The sequence below is a fragment of the Felis catus genome, chromosome A3 (assembly GCF_018350175.1).
Source record: "Felis catus isolate Fca126 chromosome A3, F.catus_Fca126_mat1.0, whole genome shotgun sequence".
Lineage (NCBI taxonomy): Eukaryota > Metazoa > Chordata > Mammalia > Carnivora > Felidae > Felis > Felis catus.
Genome location: NC_058370.1, coordinates 124318073 through 124333667, shown reverse-complemented (window position 1 = coordinate 124333667; position 15595 = coordinate 124318073). Strand labels below are relative to the sequence as shown.

The following is a 15595-nucleotide window of genomic DNA, read 5'->3' as shown; positions in this document are numbered from 1 at the left end:
CTTACAGCTTCAGGTGACCTGGTTCAACTGCAGGGGTCCTGGTGCAGGGGTTCCTGGGTCTTCCCCCAGACTTGCCGGGCAGGCCTGAGCTTTGTAGATCGCAATGGGCCAGAGTGCTGCCATACTGTGATGCTGTTATAACCAGTGACCAGCAGATGGCAGTGTCCACCAGCCCTTCACCATTTGTTCCTAAGGGAAGGAAGGGCTCTGAGATGTCCCCTGTGGAACTTCCAGGAAAGAGGCCACCCACTCCCTTCTTCTCCGTCCCCTCCCCCCACCTAGCAGACCCGGCCCAGGGGCCAGACGGAGCAGGTGGCCCCCGGGCCAGGCTGCAGCCAACCTGCTGTGGATGCCTGAGCTGTTGCCAGGTAACGGGGAGAGGCAGCCCTGGGTTGAGCATGGGAAATTCCTGGGAGCCTGAGGAAGCCCAGCCCTGGGCATCAGAGGGCTGAGCCAGAGCTCTGCTGGAATCTTCCCGCACCTGCAGCCCAGGCAGCCCCATCCCAGCTCTTTTTGGGGGAGAGGACTAAAGTACATCTCCAACTGAGGGGAGACTGGCTGCACCAGATGCAGTAGTAGGCGGCTCCCTCTGTGGGTCGATGTCACACCCTCCCAGAGAGACCTTCCCAGAGAGACCTTCTCCAGGGGCAGAGCCCAGGCTCACCCAGGGCCCTGCCCCCTCACCACCAACCCTCTCTCCAGCTCTGAGTCACAAAGAGCAGAGGCCTGGCGGGTCCAGACTGAGGGAGGCTCCCGTCTGGGTCTCTGGCAGTGGGGCCCACCCTCACCTGCTCTCCACCTCTCACAGTTGGACCCACCATGGCCACTTGATTGTCGAGCTCACCGTGCATTTGGCAGGAAGGGCTGAGGGACACGCAGCCCAAGGTTAGGGGCTGGAGTTGGATTCTGGTCTTTAGACTCTCAGGAGCATCAACCAATCATAGCCAGGGGCATCTGGCTTATTTTCCAATATAATGCTTGGCTTCCCTGGACAGGCGGAGGCTGAGCCCCCATCTGCCTCACCTACAGGGTGCCTGAGGCACAGCTGGGGTGACACCTGCTGAGCTGCATGGACAGCAAAGGCACAGGATCACAGAAGGGACCCGCCATCCCAGATGGCTCGATGCTAGTCACTTCCGTCCCCCAGAGACTTGGCTTCCTGGTGGACAACAGAGCCCTGGAGCAGGCCATCTTTAAGGGACCGGTCATCACACATGGAGGCCCAGTGTCTGGTGTGGCAGGAGTCACTTGTTCAAGACTGAGCAAGCTGCAGGTGGGGCCGGTGCAATTTCTGGTCCCTGAAGGTCACCACAAGGTGGCTCTAGTTGGCAGAATCCAGGACAATGACTGACCCTTGAACAACAAGGGGTTGAACTGCGTGGGTCCACTTATACATGGATTCATTTTGACAAATACAGGACGATACTGTAAATGTGTTTTCCTTACAATTTTCTTAACATTTTTTTTGTAGTTTATTGTTAGAATACAGTTTATAATACATGTAACATACAAAATGTGTGTTAATCAACGGTTTATGTTATCAGCAAGGCTTCTGGTCCACAGTATACTATTAGTAGTTACGTTTTGGGGGGGTCAAGAGCTACATTCAGATTTTTGACCGCGCAGGAGGTGGGGGGTGGGTGCCTAACCTCTGCCTTGTTCAAGGGTCAAATGTAACTTCCGAAGTGGCAACCCAACCCAGTGTGCCAGGCTCATGCTCCAGATGACATGTAAAGGTGCCTTTGGGAGACGCTGTGGCTCTTGCAGGTGCAGTATGAAGAACTTCCTCACGTTCAGAGCTATCAGGAGGCTATGTGGGGTATGAGGCTCCCCATCTCTACAGGTACACAAGCACAGCTGGGTAGCAGTTTGTCATGATTCAGGCACGCGGTGCCAAGCTGGCCCAAATAACCCAAAATGTTCCTCTGGATCCTAGGGTTCTGTGACCTGGTCAAATTCCGGGTGCTCTGAGCGAGCAGACAGCTTCTGCAGCGAAGGGATGAGCAGCAAAGTACTCTCCGAGGGAAGGGTCTGGAGGTCAGAATGTGGGGACCATTCCTCTCCACCTCAGTCATTAACACCCAGCCCACAACCAGTCTGCTTTTACCCTCCCCACCCCCCGCCCTTGGAGCCAGTCTCACTCCCTGTCTCTGAGGTGGTAACCACTGGAGTCTGGAGTGCTGGGGAGTTGGGAGGTGGTCATCAGACTGATGAACAGTGAAAGCTGGAAGTGCCTGGTTTTCTGAACTTCCTGCACTGGTGTCGGGGCCTCATCAACAGCTTCCCAGGGACGTCCGGGGCAACACAGAAGGCAGAGGAAACTCTGCTTCTAATGCAGCGCAAAGAACACAACTTCCAGTCCTCTTGCCTGGTCCGCCTACCAGAGGCTCCCTGCATCCCCCAAGAGGGAGCCCCAAGTGAGCCTGGGCCAGCCTGGCATCGCGGGTCCAACAAGGGCCACCTCCTCACCAGAGGCCTCAGCTTCATGGAGTCAGGGGTGGAGGACCAGGAACTCCCGGTCTCACGTCTCCCCATCCTCAGGGAGGGCGCCACCTTCACTCCAGACAGGTACTGATTCATGGGCCCCAGTGCATCCAGAGACGTGGATCAAGTCAAGCCCTGGGTGTGGGCCTGACTCGTGAAGCCATCAGGTCACATCACGGAAACTTAGCAGTTGGACCACGTGCTCCTGGTAGCCCATCCTACTCTGAGCTCTGTGGCTTCAGGAGCCACAGGCAGGCAGGCAGGCAGGCCCTGCTGCTGGTGATGACAGAATGTGCTCAAAGGCAGACGTTGTGAGCTCGTAGCTGGCAGCAGGGGCGGGGAGGAGTCCCCAGGCGGATGCTTTCATGGTCTTCACCTAGACCTGACCCGAGAGTTCATTCTCTGCCAAGAATTTTCCAGAGAGCTAGAGAGGAAAGGCAGGACATTCTGCCTCTTCACTGGGGTTGGGAGGTGTTACAAACCAAGCCTTTCACATTCCTACTTCCCCTGTGGGCAGCCACGGGATGGGCAAAAACAGCTGGTGACTCCAGGCTCTGTCACTTACCAAGTGACCCTGTACAAGGTGTGCAATTTCTTTGTAACTCAACTTTCTTTGTCTATAAAATGGGAGTAATGATACCTACCTCACGGGACACAGCAGTGGTGGGAATGAAGTAACAGGAGGTGTGTTAAGCAGTTGGCCTGATGCCCAGCGTTCAGAGAACAAATGGTTACTGTCACTACTTCAGGGGAAGGAGAGGGAGCCAGAGATCCAGACATGGCTCAAGCATCCCTGTGCCTCCCTCCTCTCTGGGCTCAGCTCTGGTGTGTCCTCTGCTGATGGAACCCCACTCCACCCCTCCGGCCCCGGCTTCCCATGTGCCTGTCCTGTGCGTTGCTAAAGCCACAACACATAGAAGACTACTGGCAGTAAGTATTTACTGGAAAGAAGGAATGAATTGGGGGATGGATGAATGATGAACGAATGAATGATTAGCTCACTTTACAGACAAGAAGCACAGGTGGGAGTGGTTAAGTCCTGGCTCAAGCACAAACAGCTGGTGGGCAGTCTTTTCCAAAGTGTTCCAGTGCCTGTGAGCCACTTCTCTTCGAGCCATCATCACCCTTGGGCCCCACAGCAGACCGGGGGCAGGGTGGGTGGGGGGCAAGGCTACTGAGTCTCATCTGTGCCAGCCTGTTATCCTGGCCACACACAAACTCCCCGAGGTGAGAATCCTCCCATTTTACAGATGAGGAAATTTGGCCTCAAAGAAGCTAAGGGGCAGCAAGAATTCAGGAACACTAATTCCTAAACCCCAAGGCAGCCGCAGGACAGAAGAATCATATAATCAACACGTGTTCGTTCAGCAGGGGCTCTGCCAAGTCTCTGCCAGCACCTTCCCATTCTGTCCTTGCTCTTAAGAGGTCAAAGCCAGAAGTAGAACTTGCACTACTGACCCTGGCCCTGGGTTCCCAGGGTGTTTGTACAAATCATAATCAAAGATTGCTCGCATGTAGCTCTAGGGGGAAAGGAGCTAGAAAGACAGCAGGGACCCAGCACTGGCAAGGACCGAGGGGCTCCCCTAGCTGGGCTGCCAAGAGCCTGACCAGTGTCTCCAGGGGGAGGCACTGCCAGACAACCTGCGTGGGTTCCTGCAGGGCCACTTTGTACCAGCACCGCCCAGAGAGGGAGACCTGTGGCCAAGGCCTTGTTTGTTGCTGGCACTCCGTCCTCAGTACCTAAAGCAGGGTGGGTTGAGGCAGCCCTTGTTTTTCCCTCCCCCTCCCCCCCCCCACCACGTCCTCCCTCCCCTCCCCTGCCTGCCGGGCCCCAACCACAGCTTCCCCACACTAATGCCTTTCTCCTCGGCCCACCTGATGGGCCTGGGGTCCCGGGGAATTGGCCCTCGCCAGACCTCCCCTCTTGCCCCCATACGTCCCCGGGGGGGGGGGGGTGATGAGTGGACCAAAGTGCCCAGATGAGCAGGTGCCGCGTCTCCGCGGTGGCCAGCATGGTCATCACTGAAGAGGTTGCTTGGGACCAAACCGCTGGTGCCAGGGAACTCCCCGGGCCGGGCATGACCGTGGGCCAGTGTGGCGCAACCGGGGAAGACTTGGGACTCACTGGGCTTTGAGTCCTGTGGTGTCATGTTGACGCTGATCAACTCAAAGTGACCATGATGCACCGACCCCCGTCCAGATTTCAAGTTTGGTAGCAAAAGTGAAATTTAAAGGAGAAAGAACGCGTCTGCGTTGCTTTGAGTGTCGTTCCGGCTCAGGTCCTCCACCTGCCTACCAAGAAGACCTCGTCCATCCGCTGGACGTTTCCGCACTGGGGCATGTTGGGCTGCCGGTGGAGCTGAGCCGATCCATACCCGTCGACGACCTCCCTACCCCGCTCGAGTGAGCTCGGGATGCCGCGCAGTGGCTGCGGGGCGTCCCCTCCACCCATCACCCGTAACGGCGGCCAGAGAAGTACGGAGTCGCCAGCCTGAGACTCTCTGCTGCCCGCCCTCCCGGCGTCTGGCCGCGCCCCAACATACCCGGTAGCCCGTTTCCGTTGGCCGGCCCCCCAAGAAGGCCGGCGGAAGGTCGTCACTTTCGCTGCACAAATGAACCCAGGGCGCTGCTCCCGCGCAGGACTCCCCACATCACCCCGTGGCTGCCACCGTAATTCTTGCGCTCCTTTGAGGTCGTGGCTCCGGCTTAAGCGCACGTTCTGAGCGCAAACCGTTGCTTTCCAACTGTCGGTCCATATCCATCTGTCTTTCCGGCCTGCTCTTCCAGCCGCTAGCCCTCTCTTCCCTACGGGTCCCCTCCCCTGCTCCCGCCGCGCGTTCCGATCTTTGGAGGCTGTGTCAGGCTGGGCAGCCTTCGAACCGGTGATGAAAAAACGCGCCTTTGTGGCAGCCCTGCGCGCCCTGTGGCCTCCGTGCGCCCTTGTGGCCTCTCTGTGCGCCCTGGCCCCGAGGTCGCAGCACTGACCGGCGGGGCCGAGCCCTTCCGTGGCCCCACCTCTGGCGTCTCAAGCACTCAAGGAATTGGAGCGGGCGGGGGGCGGGTGCTTCTCCGCAGGGGAGTGGGGACGAAGCTGGGCGGGTACGCGCGATGCCTCGGAGCCTCTAACTCCGGAGGGCGCATTTGGCTCGGGGGCGGGGTGGGCAGCGGGGGGCGCATCGCCTTGGGGAAGGGAGGAGGGGCCCCGGTTTGTGGCGGGAGCCTCGGGCGGGTAAGACTTGCAAGGCGAGAGTGGGGGCGAAGCGCTACGGCGCGGGGAGGAGGCTCCCGTCCCGGACTCCGCGTTAGGCCGGAGTGGGGGGCGCGGCGCTGCCACTCCAGTGTTCAGCAGGGGGCGCTGCTCCGGGCGTTGGGCGGGGGTGGGGTGGGAGAGGAGGGGGGGCCGCGACTTGCTGCGCACACTTCCCCCATTATTAAACACTATGTTCAAAAGGCGCCGGGGGACTTCCCGGAGCCACGGAGCCCGCGCCGCCCGCCCGCCTGGCCCACGGAGCCCATGGACCTGAGCGCGGCCGCCGCGCTGTGCCTCTGGCTGCTGAGCGCCTGCCGCCCCCGCGACGGGCTCGAAGCGGCCGCCGTGCTGCGAGCGGCGGGGGCAGGGCCGGTCGGGAGTCCGGGGGGCGACGGCGGCAGCGGCAGCGGCGGGCGGACCCTCGCCCCGGCCGCGGGCGTCTCCGCTGCCCCGGCCGCCGCGGCTCCCGGAGTCCGCGCCGCGCGCCGCGCCGCCGGCTCCGGCTTCAGGAACGGCTCGGTGGTGCCGCACCAGTTCATGATGTCGCTTTACCGGAACCTGGCCGGGAGGGCTCCGGCCGGGGCAGCCGCCGCCTCCACCTCGGGCTCTGGCCGCCACGGCCGCGCGGACACGATCACCGGCTTCGCAGACCAGGCGAACCAAGGTACTCACGCCTCTTCTGCGCCCGTCCATCCTGTCCGCTCCTAGGCTGAGGCCACCGCCAGAGCCGAGCCCCTGCTCCAGACCCTTCCGGGCGCGGCCTCCTCACGTCCCAGCCTCAGGTGTTAGAAACTCCGCCGAGTCCCACGCACCCGAACCCGCTGGACTGTGGCGAGAGGCGCAGCAGCTCTCAGGGCCCGGTCCCAGAGGGCTGAGCCGGTCCCTCCGCCGGATTGTCTTGGCCCTGCCGGCCGGCGGGTCCCCTCGAGGAGGCAGGCAGGCTGAGTCCAAGATCCGAAGCAAGACGGGGCCCGGGCCGAGAGGGACTGCGCAGTGATGGTGGTGGAGGCGGCAGCGGCTGTTTTCATTGCAGCAACCTCTGCAGCTTCTAGTCTCCTGGGGGGGGGGGGGCGCACAAATTGGGGGGAATTCAGGGGAATGAGGGAAAGAGGCAGGCATTAGACTGAAATAAGTGGCCCCGGAGAGGCTGGTGGCACCACCAGGTACACGGAGGTCCCTTTCTGGCAGGCTGTGTCAGGGTGGAGGTGTGTGGCCATGGGTGTCTGTGCCGGGCCCCTGGGACAGCCAGAGGTGGAGGACCCCAGTTGTGTGAGGAGGAGAGGGTGGTCAGTGAGACCGTGCAGGAATGCAGGCCTCTCTTGGACCCAGCACCCCACCTTACTCCGCCCTGGGTCTCTCAAAAGTAGGACGTGGGTGAGATTGTGGTGGTGGCTGTGTGTCATCTGGATTTTATTAATCTCTATTGAAGTCATTAAAGCAGATAGATAGGGAAAATTTAACTAATTTCAGGCGGAAATGCAAGTAATGTTTGCCTTAATTCTATCCAGCCAAAGATCCAGCATGGAAGGCAGGAGGGGAAAAAAGGGGGGGGGGGGGGGATAGGGCTGGAAAGGAAGCGGCAGACTGGCCGTTTCTGGGAGCCTCTGCTGGCTGTGCATCCCAGACCCTAGCCTGGGAAAGCAGGTAGATGTGACCAAGTCACCCTCCTCCTGGAACACACACACAATGCCTACCCACAGACTGCTTTATTTTGAGTGTGGGACATCCTGGGTCCAGATGGCTCTCTGGTTCAGTGGCAACCATGTAGCATTCTGTGTGCCCCCCCTGGATTGGATGCTGGATACAAAGCCTGAGTCCTAGGCCAGGGGAGGCACTAGCCCTAAGGCTGCTGTGTGGGCTCCCAGGATGTAGAAGAGGTGAATGCGCAGGGCTGTAGGCCGGCGGAGGCACCAGCTGCTCTTTCTCAGGTAGAGCTAGGCCTCTGGTTAGCCTCAGCCTGAGCTAAATCTTTTCCTGGGGAGCTCTACTTGGCTGGCCAGGCTCTGAAGGCAGCTCTCCTTCCTGCCTCCGGAAGGAGGGCATGCAGTGGTAGCACATTCAAGAAGGGAGATGCTGTTGGGGGGGGGGGAGCTCAGAAAAAGTGCCCACAGGGAGCCCTGGGAGAAAGCAGTGGCGGGGAGGAGCCCTACTAGCCTAGCACTTGGAGCTTCCCTCGCTCTCCCCTCTGGGTTCAACTTGGAGCAGAGCTACTTGAGGTCCCCAGAAGCCACCGGCAGAGCCCAGACTTGGGGCCTAGGGAGGCGAGGGCCTGGCGGTGGTAGTCCGTCAGCAGATTTCCAGTGGTGGGGGCGGTCTGCACACTCTCACCGAGTTTGGGGCAAAACGAAACCATATGACCTTCTTCAAAGGGAGCTCCTTATCTGCTGCTCGCTGGAATTTCAACTTTTTTCCCCCCCTGAGCCCAAAAAGAAAAAAGTGCCCACGACCAGAAATAAAACCCCCAAACCCTGAGAGAGAAGTCACAACGGAGGGAAATAATATGTCCGCGGAGGGATCGGTGGGTCCTGGAGGCGAGACCTCCTCGAGCCACTGCCTTCACTGCAGCTCCCCCCCCCCCCCCCATTGCTCCAAACCCTTCGGAGAAGGTTCCTCGCGCTCCTTTGCCGCCTTCCCTCCTCCATAGGAGGCCGCGGAAAGCTGGGAGAAGCTGAGACAGGAGTTTCCCATTGCGACCAGCAGCGCTCCTCGCTCTGAGACCTTGGGCCGAGACGGGCCCCTCCCTAATTGGGCCTTAGTTCCCCTTCAGCTTGGCCAGGGGGAGGCTGGATACACCAGAGGGTTTATGCAGCCCCGCTGACGCGTTTTCCTTTGGACTACTCGCACGCCTGGCCAGGCCAGCACGGGAGATCGTGGCCCGCAAGGATGTCCAGGTTGAGCTGGGGAAGAGAGGTAGAGGAAGAAGCAGTTTTCAGGGGACATGATTTTTCCGTTTTCGTACAGCCAGGACTCCGCGGCTTTCCTGGGGGCTCAGCGGGTCAATAATGAGCAGTCCGGGTGCAGCGCGGGACCTCGGCCTGGCCTCTAGACCTCGGAAGGGGCGTAGGGCTTCTGATACGCCTCCCGCGGAGCCCTCTCTCAGCCCCCGGCCCGAAAGTCTGGCATCCGACCTAGACCCCGCAAACCCAGGGCTCTGGGTCAGGCAGCGGACCTGCCGTGGCATCGGGCGCAGGGGGTATGGTCCTGTCCCCGAGGCTCAGCGATAAGTGAGTGCCCGTGGGTTGTCCAGGTGGTGGAACTTTGGTTCGATGAACCGAAGCCCCGGTCCCGATAGTCGACAGTCAGGGCGAAGGCTCCCTTTACTCTGGGTCAGGCTGGCAGGTGTCTGGTTGGGCCGAGACGACAGGGCTGGCGCCAGCTCCAGCGGGCTTACTCCCGCATCCGGGGCAGTTGGGCTATATATGCGCTTAGGAGGCCCCGCGTCCCGGAGTGCGGGCTTCGCTCTCCGCTCTCACCGCGCTCTTTCTGTCTCTGCCCGACTTCTGCAGACGAATCCGCAGCCGAGACCGGCCAGAGCTTCCTGTTCGACGTGTCCAGCCTTCCCGACGCCGACGAGGTGGTGGGAGCCGAGCTGCGCGTGCTGCGCCGCGAGTCCCCGGAGCTGGGCCCCGGCAGCGCGACTCCCCTGCCGCTGCTCCTGCTGTCTACTTGCCCCGGCGCCGCCCGAGCGCCCCGCCTGCTGCACTCGCGGGCCGCCGAGCCCCTGGCCGGAGCGCGCTGGGAGGTGTTCGACGTGGCGGACGCAGTTCGGCGCCACCGCCAGGAGCCGCACGCCACCCGCGCGTTCTGCCTCTTGCTGCGCTCAGTGGCCGGGCCCTCGCAGGGCCCGTTGGCACTGCGGTTGCTGGGCTTTGGCTCCCGGGGCAGGGACGGCGCGGCGGCCGAAGAGCGCGCTCTGCTCGTGGTTTCCTCCCGCACGCAGAGGAAGGGGAGCCTGTTCCGGGAGATCCGCGCCCAGGCCCGCGCGCTCGGGGCCGCTCTGGCGGCGGAGCCGCCGCGGGACCCGGGACCCGGCACCGGGTCGCCGACAGCGGTCATCAGCGGTCGCAGGCGGCGGCGGACGGCGCTGGCCGGCGCGCGGGCGACGCAGGGCAGCGGCGGGGGCGGGGGCGCGGGCCGGGGCCACGGGCGAAGGGGCCGGACCCGCTGTAGCCGCAGGCCGCTGCACGTGGACTTCAAGGAGCTGGGTTGGGACGACTGGATCATCGCGCCGCTGGACTACGAGGCGTACCACTGCGAGGGCGTTTGCGACTTCCCGCTGCGCTCCCACCTAGAGCCCACCAACCACGCCATCATTCAGACGCTGCTCAACTCCATGGCGCCGGACGCGGCGCCGGCCTCCTGCTGCGTGCCCGCGCGCCTCAGCCCCATCAGCATCCTCTATATCGACGCCGCCAACAACGTGGTCTACAAGCAGTACGAGGACATGGTGGTGGAGGCGTGCGGCTGCAGGTAGCGTGAGGGCCCGGCCCGGCCAGGGAGGGGGCAGGCAGCCGCGCCACCGAGGACCCCCTGCTGAAGAGCAGCTGTGGGCCGGGGCCTGTCACTGAGCGTGGGTGCGCGTCCGCCTCTGGTCCCGCGCCCGCACGGAGGGAGAGCGCACGTTCACACTCACACCATCACTCACACCCACACACTCGTTCACTCATGCACACCTTTACCGTGGGCAGCGGCCGCCAGCCCTGGGAGCAGACGACCTGACGCTACCGAATGACGCTTACCGATGGGGAATGACACATCCCCATCGTACCCGTCGCCCCCTTTTGGAGAGAGGATGGTGTTTGTGGCAGTGTTAACAGTCACAGGCGCTAAATCGGGTAGGAACGGGTTAGGGAATTGGGGGCTCCAGAGTGGGTGGACTAGTGGGGTACTGGAGTACGTTTTGTCTGACCCCTTTCTGTTTGTGGCTGAGTGTAGGGGAGCACCTGGCTGGGTGGCTGAGTGTTTGGTGTTACACCCTGGGACCAACTGAACAGCTGTAATGTCCTTTCTGAAGGTGTGCGTGGCATGGAGGCCATTTACTCTGGGAAGGAACCGCTGCAAAAGTCATCTTTTTTCCTTAACTTAAAAAAGTCTAACATGCCCTGTCAGTTTTGAAAGGGAACATTTGTCCGAAAGAATGCATCGCGGGGAACTACCCAGATCTGTGCAAAGGCCAGCACTACCCTTTTTAAAAAAATCAGTTCCAATTAGGAATGATCTAGAATGTGGAAAAAAAAAAAGTGTTTTTCTTTTTGGGGGAAGTGAAATGGAGGAGAGTTTTTTAACTGCCAGCCTGATGTGATATGGAGTTGGGGGGTGGGGTGGCATGTGCCAGGTTCTGAAGCTCCTATGGGCAGCTCAAGGAGGTATCGAGCAAGCCTTGGGGGTGCTGAGGAGGAGGCTTGGTGCAGTGGCTGGGAATGGGGAAAGGCGGGCGGCTCTGCCTATTCCTAGAGACCTGACAGGAGGTTTTGCTAGGGAGCTGGGAAAGAGGCCGGGAGGCGTCTTGGGGCGGGCTTCTGCAGAAGACTCAGGCTTGTCTGCCAGGTAGGCGCAACCGGCTCCAAAGGGTGTGCTCACAATGGGCCAACATGTGCTTGCGCTTAGCTATCAAGTCTGTGTCGGCTCTTGCACGCCTTCACAGTGTTGTTGCTGTAGTTTTTGGCAGTGTGATAGTAACGGGAAGTGAAGCTACACAAAAGTGCTTTTGTGAGATTTCAGCTCCCCACAACCCAGTGGTGCAGAGCGGGGAGGAAGGCCCCCCTCCCTCTGCAGCGTGGAGGGGCATTTTCAGTTTGGCTGCTGTGGCCCCTTCGGAAGGGCGTTGGGGGGCCTTGGTGTGGCCAAGCAGAGGTGGAAGCCTGTCTCCCAGTCCCCATTGTTTTATTTGGTTCATTTCTGCCTGGGAGTCCTTTGTGGCTTTGCGGGAAGGAGGAGAAACAATTTGGATTCCACCTGTCCAGGGCTCCGAGGACTTCTTTGAAAAACCCTGCAGCCCTGCTGGGTACTCCTATTTAAGGCTCTGTTGGGGTTTCTCCTTTACGGTTCCTGGGAAAGGCAAGCATTCCATCCTTCTGGTCTTGGATGGTAAGGTCCATAGATGAGTTATTCAAATTTTAATTCTCAGTGATTTAACGTGTAAGAGAGAGAGAGAGAGATACTGAAGATTTAGACAGCTAATTGACTTAAGGGCCCCACCTGAGTCCTTTTTTATCTTGTAAAATTCCCTCAAAGGAAAATACATTTATAGTGTGAATTTATATGCTGTGGCTATGTGAGTAGCTGTAAATAATAAGATGTAAGTCTCTTTAGGTTAAAACAAACTTCCCAAAGCAGCAGCTTTGGTATATGCATGGTCCCATTACGTTTGTGGATTTTGCCAGAGAAGCTTCACTTTTCTAAATTGATTTTAATAATTGCATGGTGATTGCCCTGTCATAATGAAGAATAAAAAAATGACACTAAAAGGTTGTAGTATTTGAAGTTTTAGAAAGGGAGTTAATAAGAAACTCGCTATTATTCTGAAGAAATTCTAGGTTATTTAATATCTTGGACAAAAGGAAACATTTTGATTCTTTTTTAGTGACTAGGAAAAACAAGTTTTGGGGAAGACATGTTTTGATTTAGCCTGAGCTTTTTTTGCGGCAAGAAAAAAATGTCCGTTTTCTTTGTTTCTTCCTAATGACCTCCTTCCATCGAGATGTGTTGTAAGTGATGTGGGAAGTAGGCATCTTCCTATGCTTGAGGTCCAGGCTGCATCATGTGTCCTTGGGCAGTGACAGCTCCTTCCAGGGTCTCAGATGCCCTCAGGGTGTTCTTGTTTACTGAATGGAAGGAATGCCTCCCGGAATTGCTCTGGAATTGGGTGGAGCCACCACAGACCACCTGTGCCCTCTACAACTCTGCCTGGGCCTCTGGCATCTTAGAGTTCAAAGCAGGTGAACAGAGAAGATGTGTCACACCTTGTAAAAATGACAGCAAAAGGGCCACCGCTTCTGGGTTTTGCTGCTATGATGTGGTTCGACCAGCGTGGCCAGGATTTGGAGAAGGATTCTGCCAGCACGTTTGGTAGTATGGTACTGTCTTCTAGGCAGTGGGGCGCCGGGGGGGGGGCCCGAATCACTCAGCTGGGAGCCCCAGTCCCTAGCCATGGGAGAGCTGGCTGCTGGCAAGCAGAGAGAAAGTGTGTCAGGACTGTGAGTGAAGGCAGCCCCCCACCTTACCCCGGCTTGGGCCCCCCTGGGTCTAGGGCCACCAAAATATTCTTCCTAAAGTACGTCGAGTTTTCCATTTTGTGGGGAGAGACTTATGTATTCTAGCTGAGACCATTTGAACCACTCCTCCTTGCTGGAGAACAGGGTGGGCATCCCTGCTTGGGGAGCACAGGGCTGGTCAGCTGGGGCATTGGTGCCTGGTCTGCCAAACACGAGGACAGGCTAGTCACTGCTTCTGGAAGCCAGACATTTCCACTGGCAGACAGCTGTGTCCACTGATGCCCAAATGCTTCCCTGGTTGAATTCTGGCGTTCCAAGCAGCAGCACTGGGCTCTCCCGAGAGGGTGGCAGGCTCTGTTGCCTTAGCTTGAGCTCTGCCCCTCCATTATGTACGCACTCCCCTTCGCCCTGGCGTCAGTGGCATGGGAAAAAGAAGAGCTGTGGATTGTGTGAAGTCGAGTCAAATCCAGCAAACCCAGTGCAGTGTCAGGTCCCTTGACAGTCTCCTGGAAGTGTCAACAGGACTGGGGCTCTTGCTGTCAGTGCTGAGGGGAGTATAGACCACCCTGTGGATGTAATCAGAGTGTAACTCAAATCCTACAAGTCATTTATCCTGTTTGTAATTTTATTCAGACTCATAGCAGAAAATAACCCGGGACTGTAGACTGATTTTCTTTCTTAAAGCAGGGAGAAAAATTGAATTCTTTCCAAGAGGAGCTTGTGCACAGAAAAAGGCAGACTCTCGCCTCACTTGAATCTGGTGTCCAGAAAGTCCGATGAGAAGAGAAAGTACAGCAGCTGTGTCTGGGACACAAACATCGTTAGGGCCTATGTCCATGGGGACGCAGAAGTGTCCCCAGGCCCAGAAAGCAGGGCCCTCTCAGTGGGCCTGGGCCAGGAGCCTCCAGCGAATGCCAGGTGGCTTGGGAGCACCGAGGGTCTGGAAAGCAGCCATCTGTCAGAGGCAGCGAAGGACCTGCGTTGTCCCCCCAGGTGTCTGGACTGGGAAGGAGAGGCAGCTGGCAAGTGAACCCAGCAGTTAGAAGACGTTGGGATTGGGATGGGAGGGACTAGGTCTCTCTGAGGTCTGTCTCAGCAGCACTGGTGTATCTGTGGACTTCTGCACACCCAGGAGTGAACTGCCCCATGCTGTCACCTGCTGTCTGACTGCTGCATGGTCACTTGGGTGCCAGAGCTCTGCAAGGCACCTCCTGAGAGGTCTGGGTCAGTCTGGGCAACCATCTCCCTGCCCGGAGCTCCCACTTCCACCCCTGTAAAATGAGGAGCTCTCCAGTTCCGTGGGTCTAGGGTTCTACTTGGTCCCAAAGCCCACTAACATAGTTCACAGGCAGAGCAGATGTGACTGTTCCTGGAAAGGGTCCCCTTCCGATATCGTAGGTGCTTCTCACAAGTATCACGGCTCTTGCCTGTGTGTACATGTATGTGTATGTGTGTGTCCATTACACTCCTGGCCTCTGTTGGTGCTTCCTGGATGTGGCTTTGATTTCTACCTGGGTCAAGGCAGGTGCAGGAGAGGCTAAGATCTCGGGGGTAGAGCTCACCTCCCCAGAGCCATGACCTTTCCTGTGTCCCAAGTGAGGGACCTGTGCTCACACAGGGGTAGGTAGAGCCACATCTGCTGAGACTGTTCTGTGACCAGATCCTGGGAAGGCTGTCCCCTGCTGCTGGTGCGTCTGTGGGAGCAGCAGAGGAAAGAAAGGCTGGGCCTTGCTGGCAGCCCAGACAGGGACCTGGGACTGTCCCAGAGTGCCTGGAGGAGGCAAGCAAGCCTATGTAGGAGTGAAGTGCGCCAGCCCTCCTCACTGCCATGCCTGTGTCTGGTCCAGCTCGCTGGAGGAGTGACCTGGGGGCAGGAATCAGGACAGCTTCTTCTTCTCTTTCTTTCAGGACAGCTTCTTCTCTTTCTTTCTCTTTCTTTCTTCTTTCTTTCTTTCTTTCTTTTTCTTTCTTTCTTTCTCTTTCTTTCTTTCTTTCTTTCTTTCTTTCTTTCTTTCTCTTTCTTTCTCTTTCTCTCTCTTTCTTTCTCTTTCTTTCTTTCTTTTTCTTTCTTTCTTTCTTTCTTTCTTTCTTTCTTTCTTTCTCTTTCTCTCTTTCTCTCTCTTTCTCTCTCTTTCTTTCTTTCTTTCTTTCTCTTTCTTTCTCTCTTTCTCTCTCTTTCTTTCTTTCTTTCTTTCTTTCTTTCTTTCTCTCTCTCTCTCTCTCTCTCTTTCTTTCTTTCTTTCTTTCTTTCTTCTTTCTTTCTTCTTTCTTTCTTTCTTTCTTTCTTTCTTTCTTTCTTTCTTTCTTTCTTTCTTTCTTCTTTCTTTCTCTTTCGGCCTGGATAATGGTGGCAGAGTTTACCGCGAAGAAACACTAGAAGGGAGGAGTCAAAAGATGTTATTCATAGTTTTTCAGACAGCTCTGCCTTTTGTGCCTGGAGCCTTCTGGCCATTTCAGCTAGAGCAAGCTTCTTCCTCCTTTTGTGCCATTTTTGGACTTGAATCTGTTAAATAGTTAAATCTGGATGGGGCTCGAGGCGAGAGAAGCCTGTTCTTGTCCGGAAGTCCACGCTTCCCTTTTGTGGAGTCTCCTACCTGGATGTAGCTGCATGAAGGCTGGGGGTTGGCTCTGGTCGTTGGGTCGGGGA

The 15595-nt window shown here is 57.8% G+C and overlaps 1 protein-coding gene across 1 annotated transcript; it reads left to right on the top strand.

The window, feature by feature from the left end:
• Nucleotides 1-5890: 5890 nt before the first annotated feature.
• On the top strand, nucleotides 5891-14899 carry GDF7 (growth differentiation factor 7). Its single transcript, XM_023252074.2, has 2 exons — nucleotides 5891-6398; nucleotides 9241-14899. Exons 1-2 carry the CDS (start codon nucleotides 5999-6001, stop codon nucleotides 10206-10208), a joined length of 1368 nt encoding a protein of 455 aa, XP_023107842.2. The 5' UTR covers nucleotides 5891-5998; the 3' UTR covers nucleotides 10209-14899.
• Nucleotides 14900-15595: the final 696 nt, after the last annotated feature.